An 18,644-nucleotide genomic window follows, 5' to 3' on the forward strand; every position below is an offset into this window, starting at 1 on the left:
GACTCTTTTTTCGGTTTAATAACCCATTTTTTGTTTATTGCACAATATTCACATGTGTATTGTTTATTATTGATGTTTTACTTTTTGGAAACATCATCTTTGAAAGTTTTTTCCTGATTTATTGTTTCACTATATTTAGTCACGTGTTACACATTAAGCGCTGCACTGTTTTTAACATTTCAATGAGTCACATGACACTAGGGAGGGAAAGTGGCTAATTGGGCCCAATTTGGACATTTTCTCTTAGGGGTGTACTCACTTTTGTTGCCGGCGGTTTAGACATTAATGGCTGTGTGTTGAGTTATTTTGAGGGGACAGCAAATTGACACTGTTATACAAGCTGATGCAGCAATTTAGAAAATGGATAAAAGGTTTAGCGCTGGGAAACACTTTTTGGAAGATAAAAGTGCATTTTATATACAACTATATAGATCAGACCAAAATGAGGGACAAATGAGGAGAAATGAGGGACATTGCTCCAAATCAGGGACAATTCCTCCAAATCAGGGACAGTAGGGAGCTGTGTGTGTGTGTGTGTGTGTGTGTGTGTGTGTATACATGTGTGTTTACATGCGCGTGTATGTATGCAAATTTATTTTAATCCTGACCCCCTATATGTGTACAATCAAAACTGATTTTTTTTTAGTGCTTGTTCATAGTATCAGCAAGAAAATTCCATCCCTCTGAAAAGCAATTTATGCTCAGATTACTTTTTCAGAGGTGGTAAAGGGGCAATATATTGTTTCCTCTCCACCTATTTGAACCCCCTAAATGCATCATCACTATGCTGCAACTGCATGCAATGCACACAGTTGCAGGGTGGTTGCAGTGCAGACCCATTCACCTAGGGGTGCCCTGACTGGAAAAAGATTGAGAAACACTGGCATAGAAAAACCGATCTCTCTGTTTTCCTCCTGCAGCCGCTGAATGCCTGCAGGAGGGAAAGGAGGAGAAGCGGGATAAAAATTGGGAGATCGGTTCCTTTATATGCAGCCACCCCCTCAGCTCCTCCTATGCAGCTTCTTTGTGCTGCCCCCTGTGTGCTCTCCAGCCCCTTGTGCTTATTCCTAACCTTTATTAAATTATTTTTAAAAACAATATTGTAAATAAAAAGAATGAAACAAATGGTTGAAAAATAAAATAAAAATAAAAAACGACTGACAGCAGTGGCAGAACTACCACACAAATGTTGCACTTGCGTTCCGCCACTGGGCTCAGAGGGAAGGGTCCTGTCTCATCCCTGTAAAGCATCATACACACTGCTGCTAGGTTTTTGTTTTGTTTTTTACTGAAAAAAACTGACAGCTCAGGTTGGAGCCGCTGTACTAACAATCAAATGTTAATACAGCAATTTCCCCACTTATGCTATTGTGTTCTGGCAGGGGGACTGAAGCCAACCATACGATTGGCTTCTGTCGGATCGGTTGGTGTACACACGTGCCGAATGGCAAATGTCAAATGCCAAATGTTTGTGTTTTACTTTTTGAATTTGGCGCCGTCCTCCGTCCCCGTGCGTCGCAACACTCGCAGGGAATGAAGCCCGTCGATGTAATATATCGAGAGGAGGACGGCTCGCTCGTACAGCGGGGGGACATCGCTGGATCCAGGGGACAAGGTAAGTAACCTCTTCCTGGATCCAGCGATGCGATCCCGAGTCTGGCTCGGGGTTACCGCTAATGGTACTAAATTTTCACCCCGAGCCAGACTCGGGAATACCACCAGGGGGGTTAAGGCTGGGTTCACACTGGAGAACACAGCGGCTCAAAGCAGGAGTCCGGTGCTTCTCCTTTCACCATTTCAGGTTCAATTTCAGCCCGAATTTGTGGCTGAATTCAGACCTGAAACAGAAACAGACCAAAAGACGCACAGGACTCCTGTGCAATTCACATAAAAGCCACTGCATCCAATTCCCAATAGTGTGAACCCAGCCTAAAGCGGTTGTACTAGCACATTATGTTAAACTTACCTTACAACGAACCCCTTCCACGCCGAGAAGTCAGCGCTGCCAGGGGCTCTCATCTTCACCCGTCTTGCGTGTGGGTTCCCCGACTCCGGCTCTGTGAATAGCCAAAGCCACGATGACGCCACTCCCAGGGGCAGACTGACCATTCAGCCACTCGGGCACTGCCCGAGGGCCCCGGGGCACTAGGGGGCCCCATCAGGGTTGCCAGCCTCAGTAAAACCAGGGACAGTATGTAAAAATCCAGAGATTATAGCTGCCCCACCTCTCCAGTACCTTCTCAGCCAATAGAAACATATCTGTGTATACTGTGTGTACATGTATGTGTAACCTGTGTGATTGTATACTGTGTCTGTGTATACTGTGTGGCCCCATAATCTCCTATTGCCCGGGGGCCCCATCGGTTGTTAATCCGCCCCTGGCCACTCCCGTGCATGCACAGCGCTCTGAAGGAAGGGCACGGGCTGCATGTACACTAAACGTCACTTAAACGGTACATATTTAGGAGATATTTACACTACCTATAGGCAGTGGCGGCCCATCCATTAGGGGCACAGGGGCGCCGCCCCCCAAGCATTGTGTTCAGCCCCTAATCTACATGCAGTGTGCCGAACACATGGATTCCAAAGGGTTTTTTTTTTTTAAAGCACGTGATTAGACCCAGAGACTCTAATTGGCTTTAAAAAAAGGTGGGCTTGGGGCGCAAGGGTGGGCTTGTGGCGCAGAGCAATGCACCCTGAGCCCACCCAGTTGTGTGACAATAGCAAATTAATATTCACTATTGTCTTCCTGATTCTCCTTTCCGGGCCAATCAGAAAGCGGGTCCTGAGACCCCATTTGGCCTGAGAGAAGAAGCGATCATATTGGCCGCCGAGGGAAGGAGGAGGGTAGCCACCGAGGACAAAGCCGCCTAGGAGGAAGTCGCCCCCATGGAAGAGGAGACGCAGGAAGTAGCCAAAGCTCCTAGATGGGGTAAGTGCGGGGCAGGTGGGGGGATGGATGAGCGAGGGATGGACCGATGGACGGACCGACGGATGGACTGACCGGGGGAGTGTGGTGACAGGTGTCTTGTTTGCTAACCCCCCAAAAATGTAGATCACCAGCTGCCACTGCTGTAGGTAAGCCTTATTATGGGCTTACCTATAGGTAAAAGCAACAGATGGAAGTTGCCTTCTTCTTTAAGAATATATACAAAAAGATTATATAAAACCAGAGTTTAGTATAACTGTAAAGACCAGCAATGGAGCAGATAAGAGAAGTTCATATCAGGAGTTACAAACACTTTAGTAAATACCTCTTGGTGATTTACTTAGTAATGACGTTTGCAAAGAACAATACATAGCTTCCAAAGGAACTTTACCAACAAGGAGCAGTTGCTATCTGGTGTAGGAATAGGTGTATTTTTAGCATTTTGTGGGGAGTTGGCTCCAGGTGATCGGTGCTGTGTGATGCACTGTGCACACTGACAGGCGGAGATACATCGGCTGATGACGCCAATCATCGTAGTGCTTACCGCGATCCTCTGCCTGCATCAGCCGCCCGGGTCCGCTATATAAGTGCGCCGCGCACACAGAGCCGGGAGTTGTCAGTAGGTACAGCCAGGAGGGGTGTATCTAGAGCCAAGCGCGATCCAGGAGACCTCCAGTGATGCTGAGCCCCTGCAACAAGCAGATCACAATGCAGACCAACAATGAGGAGAGAACGCAGGGCAAGTCCCAGCACTTCAACTTCAGGTGGCAACCACCTTATGGGCTCTTGTTGCTTCTCATCATTCTGACTTCATGGACCAGCATCTGCCAAGGTAAAGACACCCCTTATCCTGAGACCCCAAAACTCCCCCTTACTAATCACTGGGATATTCACTTGCACTGGGCAGACATCCAGTACTTACAGTATTTAATTCCCTGCACTCAGTACACTTTTTTTGGAAACTTTTTTTTATCTTAACTAGAATAAATGCAAGAGGGAGACCCAATGATCTAGTATGATTATCTTTAGCTATTTTTTCTGGTAAATCTTTGGATATATTTATTTTTGCATTTCTGGAGATGGATGCTGCATCAGGTGTCCTGTGGAACTACAGATCTCTGCATGTCTGCTCAGCATTTAGACTTATCCTGAATATATACTTTGAATACTATGGGGGTTATTTACTAAAGCAAATCCACTTTGCACTACAAGTACACTCGAAAGTGCACTTTGATGTGCATTCACTGTAGATCTGAGGGGGACATGCAAGGAAACTAAAAAGCAGCATTTTAGCTTGCATATGATTGGATGATAAAACCAGCAGAGCTTCCCCTTATTTCATATCTACCCCTCAGATTTACAGCGACTGCACTTCCAAGTGCACTTGCAGTGCAAAGTGGATTTGCATTTTGTAAATAACCCCCTATATACTTGAATACTGAATACTTTGATTCTTTGTAGTTGCAGAATTGTGAATTTCCAGATACAGGTTCAAAAGTCATTTCTTTGCCAAAGGTTTTAGTTTTTCAACCACTGAGGAGCTATAAAAGTTTATTTGAGATAGGGGTTCTCTATTTTTTTATGATCTAATGGGGCTTTTAACATGGCTGTAAACTCAAAAAAAACAACAACCTGCAAGACAAAGGCACAATGCGCTAGTATGGAACGCATACTAGCTCATTAAGAAATACTTACCTTAGATCAAAGCTGTTGCAACTGTCCCCATACACCACTGGGACCGCCAACATACCTCCTGGTTATTTCCGGGTTGACGGGCGCTGTGATTGGCTGGAGCGGCAATGACATCACTTTTACGCATGTGGGTGAGAGCCACCCGTCACAGCACAGCTCCTGAAGAAACGGCACTAGTGAGCCATTTCTTCAGTGCGATTGTCGCAATGACGTCGACACATGCGGATACAGTGATATTCTCCTAAATGGTGCAAGTTCAGGAGATATTCATGGTACCTACAGGTAATCTTTATTAAATCCTTACCTGCAGGTAAAAGTGGTAGTACAGGGTTTAAAAGCACTTTAATATAAGATAAGACAATCTAAGAATCTTTATTGATGTGTTAAAAAATAAACACAAGCTTTAGTCTTCAGTGGGTATTACTCCAGGGGAACCCCTAAAATAATTTTCAGGTCTTGGGGGACTCAAATGAATTGCATTGGAAGGCAATGGCAAAAATGCATCTTATGTTAGTGGTCAGTAGGAAGATTGTAATACTTACAGTAGTGGTCAGTATGTTCCCTTTTCAGACAGCTAAAAAGATCATTGGTGTCATGCCCCTGGCTTTGTCAAGCGCTGTTGGACCTTGAAACTATGTGGACACCTATCAGAAGATGGGGGTGTTAATCAGCTATTGTTCAAGGAAGCCCTAGCAACCTCTAGGATTCTTTGGAATTGGCTGGTCTTCAGCAACCTGTCAAATGTAACTGATTGTTTTCAAAGTGTAGTTTTGATGGGAGATTCTAACCTGGGAAGGGGCAGCAGGCTTGCTTTGCATAGGGCAGTGACGGTATGTGATATGCAGTAACTCAGAGCAACTAATGAAAGATACATTTTGATTGCTTGCTCTGGATTGCACCTTATTGCTATATGCCTTATTGAATACACCTGCAAGCTTGTGTTTGGCTTCTTGGGGAAAACCAACTTGGCACTTCTACTGGAATTGGATGGCTTCTAGAGCAGGGATAGGCAATCTTTTGAGCACAGTGTGCCTAAAAATGTTTTCAAAGTAATTGAGCGTGCCGATTTTATAACAAAAAAATGTAAATTTCACACTCTCTATCACAAAAAAGCTCATCTGCCCCACCACTGTACCCCCCTGCTCATCTGCAACACCACTGTACCCCCCTGCTCATCTGTCTCACCGTCTCACCACTGTACCCCCCTGCTCATCTGCCCCACCACTGTACCCCCCCCCCGCTCATCTGTCTCACCGTCTCACCACTGTAGCCCCCTGCTCATCTGCCCCACCACTGTATCCCCCTGCCCATCTGTCTCACCACTGTACCCCCCTGCTAATCTGCCCCACCACTGTAACCCCCTGCTCATCTGCCCCACCACTGTAACCCCCTGCTAATTTGCCCCACCACTGTACCCCCCTGCTCATCTGCCCCACCACTGTAACCCCCTGCTCATCTGCCCCACCACTGAAATCCCCTGATAATCTGCACCACCACTGAAACCCCCTGCTAATCTGCCCCACCACTGTGCCCATCTGCCCCACCACTGTAACTCCCTGCTAATCTGCCCCCCACTCATCTGACCCACCAATGTAACCCCCTGCTCATCTGCCCCACCAATGTAACCCCCTGCTCATCTACTCCACCACTGTACCCCCCTGCTCATCTGTCTCACCTCTGTACACCCCTGCTCTCCTGCCCCACCACTGTAACGCCCTCCTCATCTGTCCCACCAATACACTTCCTTTCACATCTGCCCCACTGCTTCACCCCCCCTGCTTTTCTGTCCCGCCACTGATCCCCCTTATCTTCCCCAACACTAAACCCCCCTGCTCATCTGCCCCAACACTAAACCCCCCTGCTCATCTGCCCCAGCACTGACTCCCCCCTGCTCATCTGCCCCAACATTGAACCCCCTGCTCATCTGGCCCAACACCGAACCCCCCTGCTCATCTGGCCCGACACTGAACCCCCCTACTCATCTGGCCAGACACTGAACCCCCCTGCTCATCTAGCCCAACACTGAACCTCCCTGCTTATCTGGCCCAACACTGAACCCCCATGCTCATCTGTCTCAACACTGAACCCCCTGCTCATCTGCCCCAACACTAAACCACCCTGCTCATCTGCCCCAGCACTGACTCCCCCCTGCTCATCTGCCCCAACATTGAACCCCCTGCTCATCTGGCCCAACACCGAACCCCCCTGCTCATCTGGCCCGACACTGAACCCCCATGCTCATCTGTCTCAACACTGAACCCCCTGCTTATCTGCCCCAACACTAAACCCCCCTGCTCATCTGCCCCAGCACTGACTCCCCCCTGCTTATCTGCCCCAACATTGAACCCCCTGCTCATCTGGCCCAACACCGAACCCCCCTGCTCATCTGGCCCGATACTGAACCCCCCTGCTCATCTAGCCCAACACTGAACCTCCCTGCTTATCTAACCCAACACTAAACCCCCATGCTCATCTGTCTCAACACTGAACCCCCTGCTCATCTGGCCCAACACTGAACCCCCTGCTCATCTGGCCCAGCACTGAACCCCCTGCTTTTCTGTCCCACTGCTGAACCCCTTTCTCATCTCTTCCATCACTGTAGCTCCCTGCACATCTGCCATGTCGCTGTACCCTCCTACTCATCTATCCTACCTCTGAACCCCTCCTGCTCATCTGCTCCACTGCTGTACCTTCTTCTCATCTATGATGTGCGTGATATGCAGAGTGGTGAAAGGAAGCAGAGATGAGACACATCTACCTCTCCTGCCACACTCATCCTGCTGATCCACCTCTCACATCCAGTCCACATGCTTGTATGTGATGTATTTGTTGTCACATGCAAGCATCTGGAATGGATGTGCAATGATGAGCTCAGGTCAGGGGCATTTTCAGAAAGCAGTGGGCCAGTGTGCAGGATCATAAGTTGGGCCCCCGCAGCTGAGAAAGTGTGTCTCTCTGCGCCACAGCAAAAGTTGGGTGTGTTTTTCATTGCGCTGAATACTGGCTTTGGCTTAAAGGGACACAGAGTGCAGGGGTTCAGTAGTAAGTGACGGAAAGGTTCAGGAATCATTTCAACAAAGTTCCCAGAAGCTCAACAGTAATTCCACAAACTGCCACAGTGAAATTGCTCCTTTCTGAGATTGGTAGTGGCAACCAAGCGAGTCATCTTCCTCCAGATGGTGGGCGGGGCTAGCAGAAGTGTGATTGGCTTTAGCAGTGACCAATGGCAGTCCTCCTCCTCCTGAGCATAAACAGGGACAACAACCCCCCCCCTCCCCCAGCAGAACTGCACCCAATCTCTTCTCTTCCCCATCACAAAAGCTGACGATCACAGCTACAACAAGGTTAGAGAACCACACAATGTTTCCCATCTTTTACAATGTGTGGGGGCACAGTGCCTCCCCCTCAGTGTAGGTGCAGTGTGAGGGAACTCTGAAATTGGAATGCATTAGGGTCTCACTGACACTTCCCTGCACTGCTCTGCAGATGGGGGAGGGAGTTGAGTGCCAGCAAAAGAGGCTTTGTGTGCCGCTTGCCTACTGCCTAGTTCTTGAGAGATATTATATAATTTTGCATCCCTCAAAGTTCTAGGTCTGTCTTCGTAGGTTTCCCTCCAGCATTCTACTGCTTTCTTTTAGTGAGCTGTTTACCTTCAATAAAGATACCTGCTTTTTTTTTCCATTTTGGATAGAATGAGGAAGGGTCAGACCAGCCTTTCCTCACCAGGGTTCTGTTGCTCCAGAGACTGGTGTGGATTCCTTAAGCCATGAGCAATTTCTGGCCCTTAGATAAGTAACCACTTATAGCAATGATCTTTTTTTCATTTTTTTTAACAGATAACCAATGATCTTTTTGGCTATATAAAATGAGAAATTGTTCTCACTGACCCTCATCCCAGTAATCAGTGAACTGTAAATGTTGTAAATTATTGGCAGTTGTTGCTTGAAACCAGAAAGTTATTTCATGGGTTCCTTTATGTCAAAAATGTTCAAAAAGGCTGGGTTAGATCCTGAGTCAAGTTTATTTTGATGTGTTGCCATTGAGGACATTGGCCCCTTTATTTGTACTGGTGATGACAAGAGTTTTAACCATTCCCTACTTTACCCAAAATGAAAAAAAAAGTTTTGTTGATAGATACACCTTAGGTGGTTTCTAATAATTAGGAACATTTTTACATTAGAATATCAAAAGGTTATAGTGTTTTTAATGTCTGGCGATAATTATAGTTCATACCAGGTTTTTAACTGTCCGGGAAGCTATGGGCAGTATATAAATGCAGAATGATTGAGGTTTTTTGAAAAGTTAAATTTCTATAAAAAATATTATCTTTTCTAGTATTCGAGGACCAGCTATTTTATTTTTTTATAACATGAAAACATGGCACACAACTGAATATATATTGGGTGTTGCCTCCAAAACAAGACAGAGTGCTTTCTACAGAGTAATGCCAACCTAGCATTAGTCCTGTTGTTCACCATAGGAACGTGTTAAAGGGGACCTTTCACACCTTTTTATTAAAGGGCAACGTAGCATCTACTTTTCTACACTAATAAACAGTTAACCTTTGCTAAATTTAATAATATTTTTTAAAGCTAAATTCACTTACATTAACGCTTCTTCCGCTTTTTCCCAAGTGACATAGCCACTGCCTCCCAGCTGCCTCCTCAGAAGCCTGTGGCACTAGGTCAGTGATGGCGAACCTTGGCACCCCAGATGTTTTGGAACTACATTTCCCATGATGCTCATGCTCTCTACAGTGATGTTGAGCATCATGGGAAATGTAGTTCCAAAACATCTGGAGTGCCAAGGTTTGCCATCACTGCACTAGGTAGTTCTCGAAGCTGATAAGCGGGATCTCACCAAATCTCAGAAAAAATCCTAATTTATTTCTTTCCTGCACAGATGATGTTGCTTTGCATTGGCTAAACAGTCACAAGCCTCAGCAGATCAAGCACAGGTGTCATTTTTGGGTCAGCCCAGTAGGAGCTTGTCACCAATGACAAGAATTTAAGATGGCAGAGCACTCTAATAGAATGCAGGGTGGACAGAGCTATGGGATCTTGAATAATACAACAGTGGGAAACAAGTAACTATGACTATGTTGCTATATTTCTGCAAGAAAACATTACCATTACACTCTTGGAGGGGGGTAAAAACAGTTTGTAAGAAGGGGTTAGGTCAGTAGTGGCTTCTGCTATGGTGTCCTGTTCCTTGTGGATGTGGTCCTCTCCCCTTGCAGGTGAGGAGTTCATATGCGGTAGAGGATACCAACAGACTTTCAAAACAAGGGTGTGAGTGTCTATGGGACTTTTTCCTTCCCATTTGGGGGCACCCCCATAATAGGGACACGTTTCCATAATATGGACTGATCTAAATTGTGGAACGCTGATTAGGCCCGAGCATTACCAGATTACTGTGCAATATAGAACTAGAATGGAGGGAACACAGTTGGCTTGGGACAGGAGCAGTGGTAGCTAGTTGATGGAGAGCTCTGATGAAGATATTGTCTATAGAACCAAGACACATCTCTCTTGGGCAGCTGGGCCACTGTAACCAGTCCTCAACTTTAGCTCAGGACCCGGCATAGGGTCCCATCTGAAACCACAATATAGGCCGGCCTCGCAAGTGTCCATAATGATTAATGGCTCCTGTCCTAATAAGTCTCCTGTTATTGCTGTTCCATGGATCCCGTGCATGTGATGGAGAGCTGGGAGGGCTCTAGTTCTGTGCATTTCAGAAGGAGAAGTGTAGATCAATGGAGTCAGATCACAGCTCAGCAGCCTGGTTGAGATAATATAATCACATAAATGATCGTAGGAGTCCCATCCTCCAAGTAAGGCCCCCAACACATGCCTTGGCCATGATGGCCTCCAGTCGCTAGGGTGCTCTTACATGTACAAGTACTTTTTTTGAAAGACAGCACACCACAATGGTGTTGTACCATGCTCGTGGTGCACTAAAACACATGTGCATTGGCAAGATTCATTCGGGGATCATTAAGAACTGATAGCATCTCACCACAACAAGTGCATTTTCACAGATTGCAGTAACATGCATACTATCACGTGTGTTCTCGCATTGTAAAGGTGTGAACAGAGCTATCATTGCAGAACATTTTGTATTTTTTTGGGGGGATGTTTCTTTAAAACATTTCAGGAGATTGTTTTTTTTTTTTTTTTTTTTTGACAACTTTCACTGATGAGGTTTTAAAATTTGACTGAACCTCTTGGATTTATTTTTTTGCTTGCTGTAGCTTATACATTGTTTTAACAATCAAATAATGAACCATTTACTTCTTTCTGTTTTCTTTTCATTTAGCTTCCTTTTTGCTAGTATATTTGAATTTCTGCCAATGTTGTTGTTCTCTATAGTTAGGTAAACAGCCTACTGTAAGGTTTACAGCGCCTCCAGATACATACTAATTTCATTGTCATACTGTCTTGTTGTGTGGATTCCTCTTGGCTGCTTTGCGTCCTGTATATCTGTCAGTGGCTTTCCTGACTTTGCCCAACCCGTTGACCTCGCAATAGACACATGGAGAATTCCTCTTTCCTGTCTGTTCTCATAATTTGGTTTTCTCCAAATACTGCTCATTAAAATACTATACATTACAGAAAGTAGGAACTGACAGCCCAGTAAATGAGATTATTAGGGGCATTGTGTGTATGTACCTAGTTGTGTGGGTAGAAACTAATATTGCTAGGCATTTTAGAGCTTGTGCGTATTCTGGGTCACATTATTTTGGGGAGATATTTTTAATTTTAACGTTAAGCATCTAGAAGGAATATCACTGTTTCTCTACTAGAAAGGCTTTGCAATGATTACTGTATTACCTAATAGGACTTAAATGATATTCATATATACAAAACAACAACAGCAAAGTCTGTAGGCACCAGCCCACAAATGGAATTACTCATATCTGCTTTTCATAAATGGCAAGTCTAATGAAAGTTATATCTTTGTATTGCGCAACCCTATAAGAACCGCTGGTAGTTTGGACTTATTTCCTCCCCTCAACACGCACACAGCAAGGCCCACAGTATTTTAAGCAGTCTTTCTCTGGCTCAGGAATCAGTCTAGGGGTTTCTTATTTTTACATTTTTTATTGAGTCATAATGAACTTGGATGGAGATAGGGAGCATGGGATACCCGGAACTGCAGGACTGCTAACTACTTGCTGTGGTTCCACTTGTCCAACTCCTGACAAAAGATTTATACACCTTCAGCTGCACCTGCACAGCACCTGACAGTATTGCACCCCTGATTGGATGTACTGACATGATTCTAGCTGCACGTCTCCCAGAGAATCCGTCACAACCAGGGGTCAGGCTTGAAAACTAGTTGCTATAGCAGTAGCAGAACTACCACCAATTTGCAGGATAGATACACAGGCAGTCACCCTGGTGAATGAGGCAGGCTCACCTGAGGTGTGGAGTCTAAGTACTCCAGGAAGTTCATGGGAGGAACAAAGACTTCAGCTTTCAAGACAGGATCATTCAAGGTGTGGTCCAGGCAACTGTCCATCATTTCAGATAGCTCAACAAGAAGAGACATTCATGACAACAAGCTATGCAGTGGAATAACGTCCTTACAGGATGTCTCCAATTTACAAGCCAACCTCAATGCTCTGTCTAATTGGGCGACTATGTGGCAGATGAGGTTTAACCACTAGAGATCCGCGCTATAGCCGAATGGCGGCTACAGCGCGGACCTGCTTTGCCGGGACAACGTCTATTGACGTCGTCCCGTGCACGAGCGGCCTGTGCGGCCCCGGAGGGGTGCACACGGCGCGCTCTGTGATCAACGAGTCAGTGATACTCGCCTGATCACGGATCGAAGCAAGGGGTCGATCCCGACCCCTTACCATGTGATCAGCTATCAGCCAATGACAGCTGATCATGTGATCACAACAGAGCTGGTAATCGGCTATTTTGCTCCTCGTGCTGTCACGCGAGGAGAAAAAAAAATCCGATCACCGGCGGCCGTGAGAGGGACTTCAGTCCCGATCACGGCCAAGTCATCAGTGCCCACCTGCCCCCTGCCAGTGCAACATATATATAGTAAAAGTGCCACCCATCAGTACCACCCCTTAGTGCCCATAGTGCAGGGCTCGACAAACCCCGGGCGCCTGGTCGCATTTGCGCCTAGAATTCGTGTCCTGGCGACTGGGGCAACGCTGCTGGGGTATCCCGTCTCCATTTGGACCCCGAACTCCGCCGCGCAATTGCATCGGGCCGCGCCGGCCAGTAATTGAGGCCGCGGCTTTGCGGCCTTCTAAAATCTTTCGGTAGTCTGGCGCCATCTTGTGGTGGATGTAGAAATTACACCCTATTCCAATAATGCTAATTCCTAATGGAGTGAAGCTCCCCTGCCTGTTTTTCACTGCCCGCCCATTTCCTTCCCAAAGTGAAGAGAAGGAAGTGATTGCGGGCGTCATCTGGCGCCTTTTGCCCAACGGTGAGTGTGGTGGCTGGTAAATGGCTTCTCATTATATTATATATATATTATTAATTTATTTAATTATATATATATATATATATATATATATATATATATATATATATATATATATATATATAATTTTTTATTTTTTTTTGTAAAAAGTAAAAAAAAAAAAAATATTTAAATTAAGGAAAAAAAAAGGGGGGGGGGGGCTGCGGCGCCATCTTCCCCTCACTCGTCTCCATGTCAGGCCAGGGACAGGTCCGGATCGCCGTTACCGACCTGGCTCCTAACTTTTTAAGCTGGCTCCTAGATTCCAAGCAAATTTGTCAAGCCCTGCCATAGTGCCACCCATTAGTGCCCATAGTGCCACCCATCAGTGCCCATAGTGCCACCCATCAGTGCCCATAGTGCCACCTAACAGTGCCCACAGTGCCACCTATCAGTGCCCACAATCTGCCTCAACAACAGTGCTGCACCTCATATGCCACATATCTGTGCCCATCAGTGTCATCTACCAGTGCCCATCAGTGCCCAGCAGTGCCGCCCATCAGTGCCCAGCAGTGCCACCTATCAGAGCCACCTATCAGTGCCACCTATCAGTGCCCATCAGTCCCATCTATCAGTGGTACCTATCTGTGCCCATCCGTGCCACCCATTCGTGCCATCTTATCCGTGCCCATCTTTGCCCATCAGTGTCGCCTTATCTGTGCCCATCAGTGCTGCCTTATCTGTGCCTATCAGTACCGCCTTATCTGTGCCTATCGGTGCCACCTTAACCATGCCTATCAGTGCCCACCAGTGCAGCCTATCAGTGCCCACCAGTGCAGCCTATCAGTGTCCACCAGTGCCGCCTCATCAGCGCATTTCAATGAAGGAGAAAAATGACCTGTTTGCAAAATTTTATAACAAACTATTAAACATGATTTTTGTATTTTTTCTTATTTTGCATCTTTTTTTATTTGTTTAGCAAAAAATCAAACTCCCAGCTGTAATTAAATACCACCAAAAGAAAGCTCTATTTGTGGGAAAAAAATGATAAAAATTTAATTTGGCTACAGTGTTGTATGACCGTGCAATTGTCATTCAAAGTGCATCAGCGCTGAAAGCTAAAAATTGGTCTGGGCAGAAGGGGGGTTTACGTGCCCAGTAAGCAAGTGGTTAATGTTGAGAAATGTAAAGTTATGCACTTGGGGGCTAAGAATATGCATGCATCACACATACTAGGGGGAGTACAACTGGGGGGATCCATAGTAGAGAAGGATCTGGGGGTTTTGGTAGATCATAAGCTCAATAATAGCATGCAATGCCAAGCTGCGGTTTCCAAAGCGATGCAAAGTCCTTTCTTGTATTAAGAGAGGTATGGACTCCAGAGAGAGAGAGATATAATTTTGCCCCTGTACAAATCATTAGTAAGGCCTCATCTGGAATATGCAGTTCAGTTTTGGGCACCAGTTCTTAAAAAGGATATTGGGGAGGAACTGGAGAAAGTGCAGAGAAAGGCAACCAAACTGATAAGAGGCATGGAAGAGCTCAGCTATGAGGAAAGATTAGAGGAACTGAATTTATTCTCTCTTGATAAGAGGAGATTAAGGGGGGGATATGATCAACATGTACAAATATAGAAGGGGTCCATATAGTGAACTTGGTGTTGAGTTGTTCACTTTACAGTCAACAAAGAGGACAAGGGGGCATTCTTTACGTCTAGAGGAAAAGAGATTTCATCTCCAAATACGGAAAGGTTTCTTCACAGTAAGAGCTGTGAAAATGTGGAATAGACTCTCTGCAGAGGTAGTTCTGGCCAGCTCAGTAGATTGATTTAAGAAAGGCCTGGATTATTTCCTAAGTGTACATAATATAACTGGGTACTAACATTTATAGGTAAAGTTGATCCGGGGAAAATCCGGGGGATCAGGAAGGAATTTTTTCCCCTGCTTTAGCAAATTGAATCATGCTCTGCTGGGGGTTTTCGCCTTCCTCTGGATCAACTGTGGGTATAGAATTGGGTATATGGGATTGTATGGTATTATTTATTTTTTTTGTGGTTGAACTGGATGGACTTTTGTCTTTTTTCAACCTGACTAACTATGTAACTATGTTCTGGGTTCAAATCCAGGCTTTGTATTCACTAACCGGCTGATATCCATCAGGCTCTTTCCCTTTTGAAGGAGGTGAAGACTCACTCAGCCTCTGGACAACTCGGGCTCCCTCCTACAGCTTCTTTCCTAGCTTTCCTCCAGTGAGCTTTCACCCAATTCCTAAGCTGAGCTGGGACCCAGGCATCTTCAGACTGGCTTCTCCCAGGAGGGCGAGACCCTGGAATGGTGCCTTACACCAGCATGCTGAAATCCCTCTTGTGCTGCTCAGACTATTTATGGGCTCTTCTACCCACCTTCTGGGCAACACTAGGGAATGGCTAAAGTTACATAAATAATCAGACTGCAGTCTCTTCTCTCCCTCCCACTATGTTCTATAAATCGCCAGTAGAGCAGCAGCCGGTGAAAACCTGAGCTGCCCTAACCAATCATCTCCTGCTCTACTGATGACAGTGGAGCCAAATTAAATTTACCTACCAATTCTTCTTTGCCATTAAGGTCATACCAGGTATACCCTTTAAACTTTGAGTTCGTAAACAAAGCAGAAAGTTTAGTAACCCCACTTTGGTCGAGAAATAAAAATTCCCCTTTGGGTGATCCATGTGCATTACACGGATTTTAACAAACTTTGTTGCAGATTCCTGCCTTTTGTTATTGTGAAGAAATCCCTCTGTGTTTGTCTGTGTCCATGTGAGAAAGTGAATAATTATCATAATTTCAGAATTATCAATCATCTGCTGCAGCTGCAGACCTCTAATGAGGAAAGCTGCTGGGTCTGCATCCCTTTAGATGCAATTTGCTATTAGGAGTATCTCACCAAAAATAAAAAATGTTGTTGCAGGGGATGCTTGAAATCTGACTTGTAGCTTAGGGCGCACTTCTGGGAAAATCAGCGAGCCAATCACACAAGCAGGAAATTATGTTTCTGGGGGGGCATTCTGTACACATTCTGTGTACAGAACACCAGGTAGCCATATTGCATTGCCTTTTACAGAAAATTACAGAGCTGCAGATTGAAAAGGAAAAGTCATTTTTAATATCATTCAATTCATGAAATTGAAATTGAGCTGGGCACATACATCTGCAGTGTTTTCTTATCTCTCTCCAAAGCACTATATCCCATAGCTGTCTCTTGCTCCGCAGCTCTGTTATCAGCCTGATAACTTCTCACACGTTCTCGGAGACAGGAGATAGAAGTGTGTGTCGGGGGGGAGGTTGCAATAAATAGATTAGCAGTCAGTTTGCTGTCTCAGAGCAGACCTCTGCACAGTCCTTTCTTCCTTTGCCAATGAGGAGAGGGGGTTGTGCCTTTTCTCCAATCAGCTGTCTTGGCTGTATGCCGATAATCCACTACCAGTGCTAACCAGGAAAAGAAAAACTTTAACTGGAAGAACACTTTAAAGGATGTATACAGATGAAGACAGCAGATATATAAGTAAAACTTATATAGGGAGATTTGTTTCATCTCTGGGTACCGTCTGAGGCTGTTTACTTCACTGGGTATATGTGAGGGTTTAAATCCACTTTAAGGCCCCTTTCACATGATCGGCCCGCTCGGATCTGATGTCCATTTTTCAGGCCGATACGAGCGGGCCACCAGTTGATTTCTATGACCAGGCTGATGTCAGCGGATATGCGCGTTACGTTCACCATCCATCCAGCAGATGGGATACAATAAAAACAGATAGGCTATCCTTTTTTATCCGATCTCCCCATGGAGAACAGCAAGGCTCTGACAGGTCCGTCTCTGCACAGTGAGTGGAGACGGACCTGTCATCTGTCTGCTCAGAGGGGATCAACAGATCGATTCCCCGCTGAGCTAGGGAAGTCCGTCCCAAATGGCTCAGTCCAACATTTCAGAACAAAGGAGATAGGGGGTTATTTACTAAATGAAAATCCACTTTGCCCTCACTCAAAGTGCACTTGGAAGTAAAGTCGCTGTAGACCTGAGGGGGACATGCAAGGAAAATAAAAAACAGCATTTTAGCTTGCACATGATTGGATGATAAAATCAGCAGAGCTTCCCCTCTTTTCAGATCTTCCCCTCAGATTTAGAGCAACTGCATTTCCAAGTGCACTTTCAGGTGCACTTGCAATGCAAGTGGATTTGCCTTTCGTAAATAACCCCCATAGACTCTGTTTTCAGGAGCGCATCCTGTATACAATGGAAATTTGTGCACAACGGATCTGCTCCGTGTGAATGGGGCCTTAAAGTTCATCTCCAGGAATCATGTAACCTCTGTAAACTATCAAAACAAATAACACGTTGGCTTCTCTCTCCATGCTAAAGTTGCAATTTAAAATTTGACTGAATTATACCTTAAGGGCCCATTTACACTTTTGTGGTGCATTAAAACACATTGGGGGTTATTTACGAAAGCCAAATCCACTTTGCACTGGGCACTTAAAATTGCACTGAGAGTGGACTTGGAAGTGCAGTCGCTGTAGATCCGAGGGAGACATGCAAGGAAAATAAAAACAGCATTTTATGTTGCACATGATTGGATGATAAAATCAGCAGAGCTTCCCCTCATTTCAGATCTACCTCTCAGATTTACAGCGACTGCACTTTCAAATGCACTTTCAGTGCAATTTCAAGTGCACTTTGCACTTCTAGTGCAAAGTGGATTGGACTTTTTCGTAAATAACCCCCATTATGTTGCATGGTAACGTGCATTGCAATAATGCATCCCTTTGAAATGAGTGGACTACCAAAGAACACTGAGATCCTGAAAATTAGACATGGCCTTTTTTGTAAGACAACACATCCCAATGCACTAAGGTGCCCTGATGCATTAGAGCCGGTTCACACTGGGACGACTTGTCAGACGACTTAGCCGCCTGACAAGTCGCGTCCTGTTCTGTACAAATTAACCATTCTAATCGAAGCAACTCAAGTCGATCCAACTTAGAAAAAGGTTCCTGTATGACTTTGGGGGCGACTTGCATTGACTTCTATAGAGAAGTTGTTTTGCAAGTCGCCGCTGCTGTCGTGTCCAGGTCGCCTGAGGCAGTCGCGCTGCAAGTCGTGCTGCCTCAGTGTGAACCGCCACTCAGGATACCATTTAAACATCATGTTTTGATACCATTCAAAACATGGACCTTCATTGTTGCTCATTACCACAACACAGACATGTAAATTGGACTGTGAACACTAATTTTTGTTTTATTTGCCACAGTAAACAATACTTAATAAAGAAGCAAATTACACAACTAAAGCTGGCTATTCAGTAGATGGATCGAAATTTAGCCGGTTCAGTGCGAACTGGCCGAATTTCAACCCATCTATGACCTCTCCTGTTAAAAAGATTGGCTTATCAAATCAAATTTCCATTTGATCAGCACTTACAACCAAGCAGCTGTAGTGCTGGTCAGCGGGGAGGATTTCTGCATCCCCATTGAATGTGTGGATGGGGAATTGGGTCCATTTTTTTTTTTTGTTCAACCTGCTGGCTGAAAGAACAAAAGTGAGGCATGTATGGCCA

General features: G+C 45.4%; 1 protein-coding gene across 3 annotated transcripts in view; it reads left to right on the forward strand.

The window, feature by feature from the left end:
- Positions 1 to 3,486: 3,486 nt before the first annotated feature.
- NMU (neuromedin U) overlaps positions 3,487 to 18,644 on the forward strand; it is a 95,737-nt gene continuing 80,579 nt past the window's right edge. The window contains exon 1 of one of the 3 annotated variants that reach the window (XM_077477467.1): positions 3,487 to 3,761. In XM_077477467.1, the coding sequence (XP_077333593.1) occupies positions 3,608 to 3,761 (154 nt within the window). In that variant the 5' untranslated portion in view covers positions 3,487 to 3,607. The remainder of the gene's footprint in view (positions 3,762 to 18,644) is intronic. The other 2 variants (XM_077477464.1, XM_077477465.1) reach the window with 2 other exon arrangements.

Source organism: Lithobates pipiens, unplaced genomic scaffold (genome assembly GCF_037356315.1).
Source record: "Lithobates pipiens isolate NorthernLeopardFrog02 unplaced genomic scaffold, aLitPip1_a1.2 Scaffold_13, whole genome shotgun sequence".
NCBI lineage: Eukaryota > Metazoa > Chordata > Amphibia > Anura > Ranidae > Lithobates > Lithobates pipiens.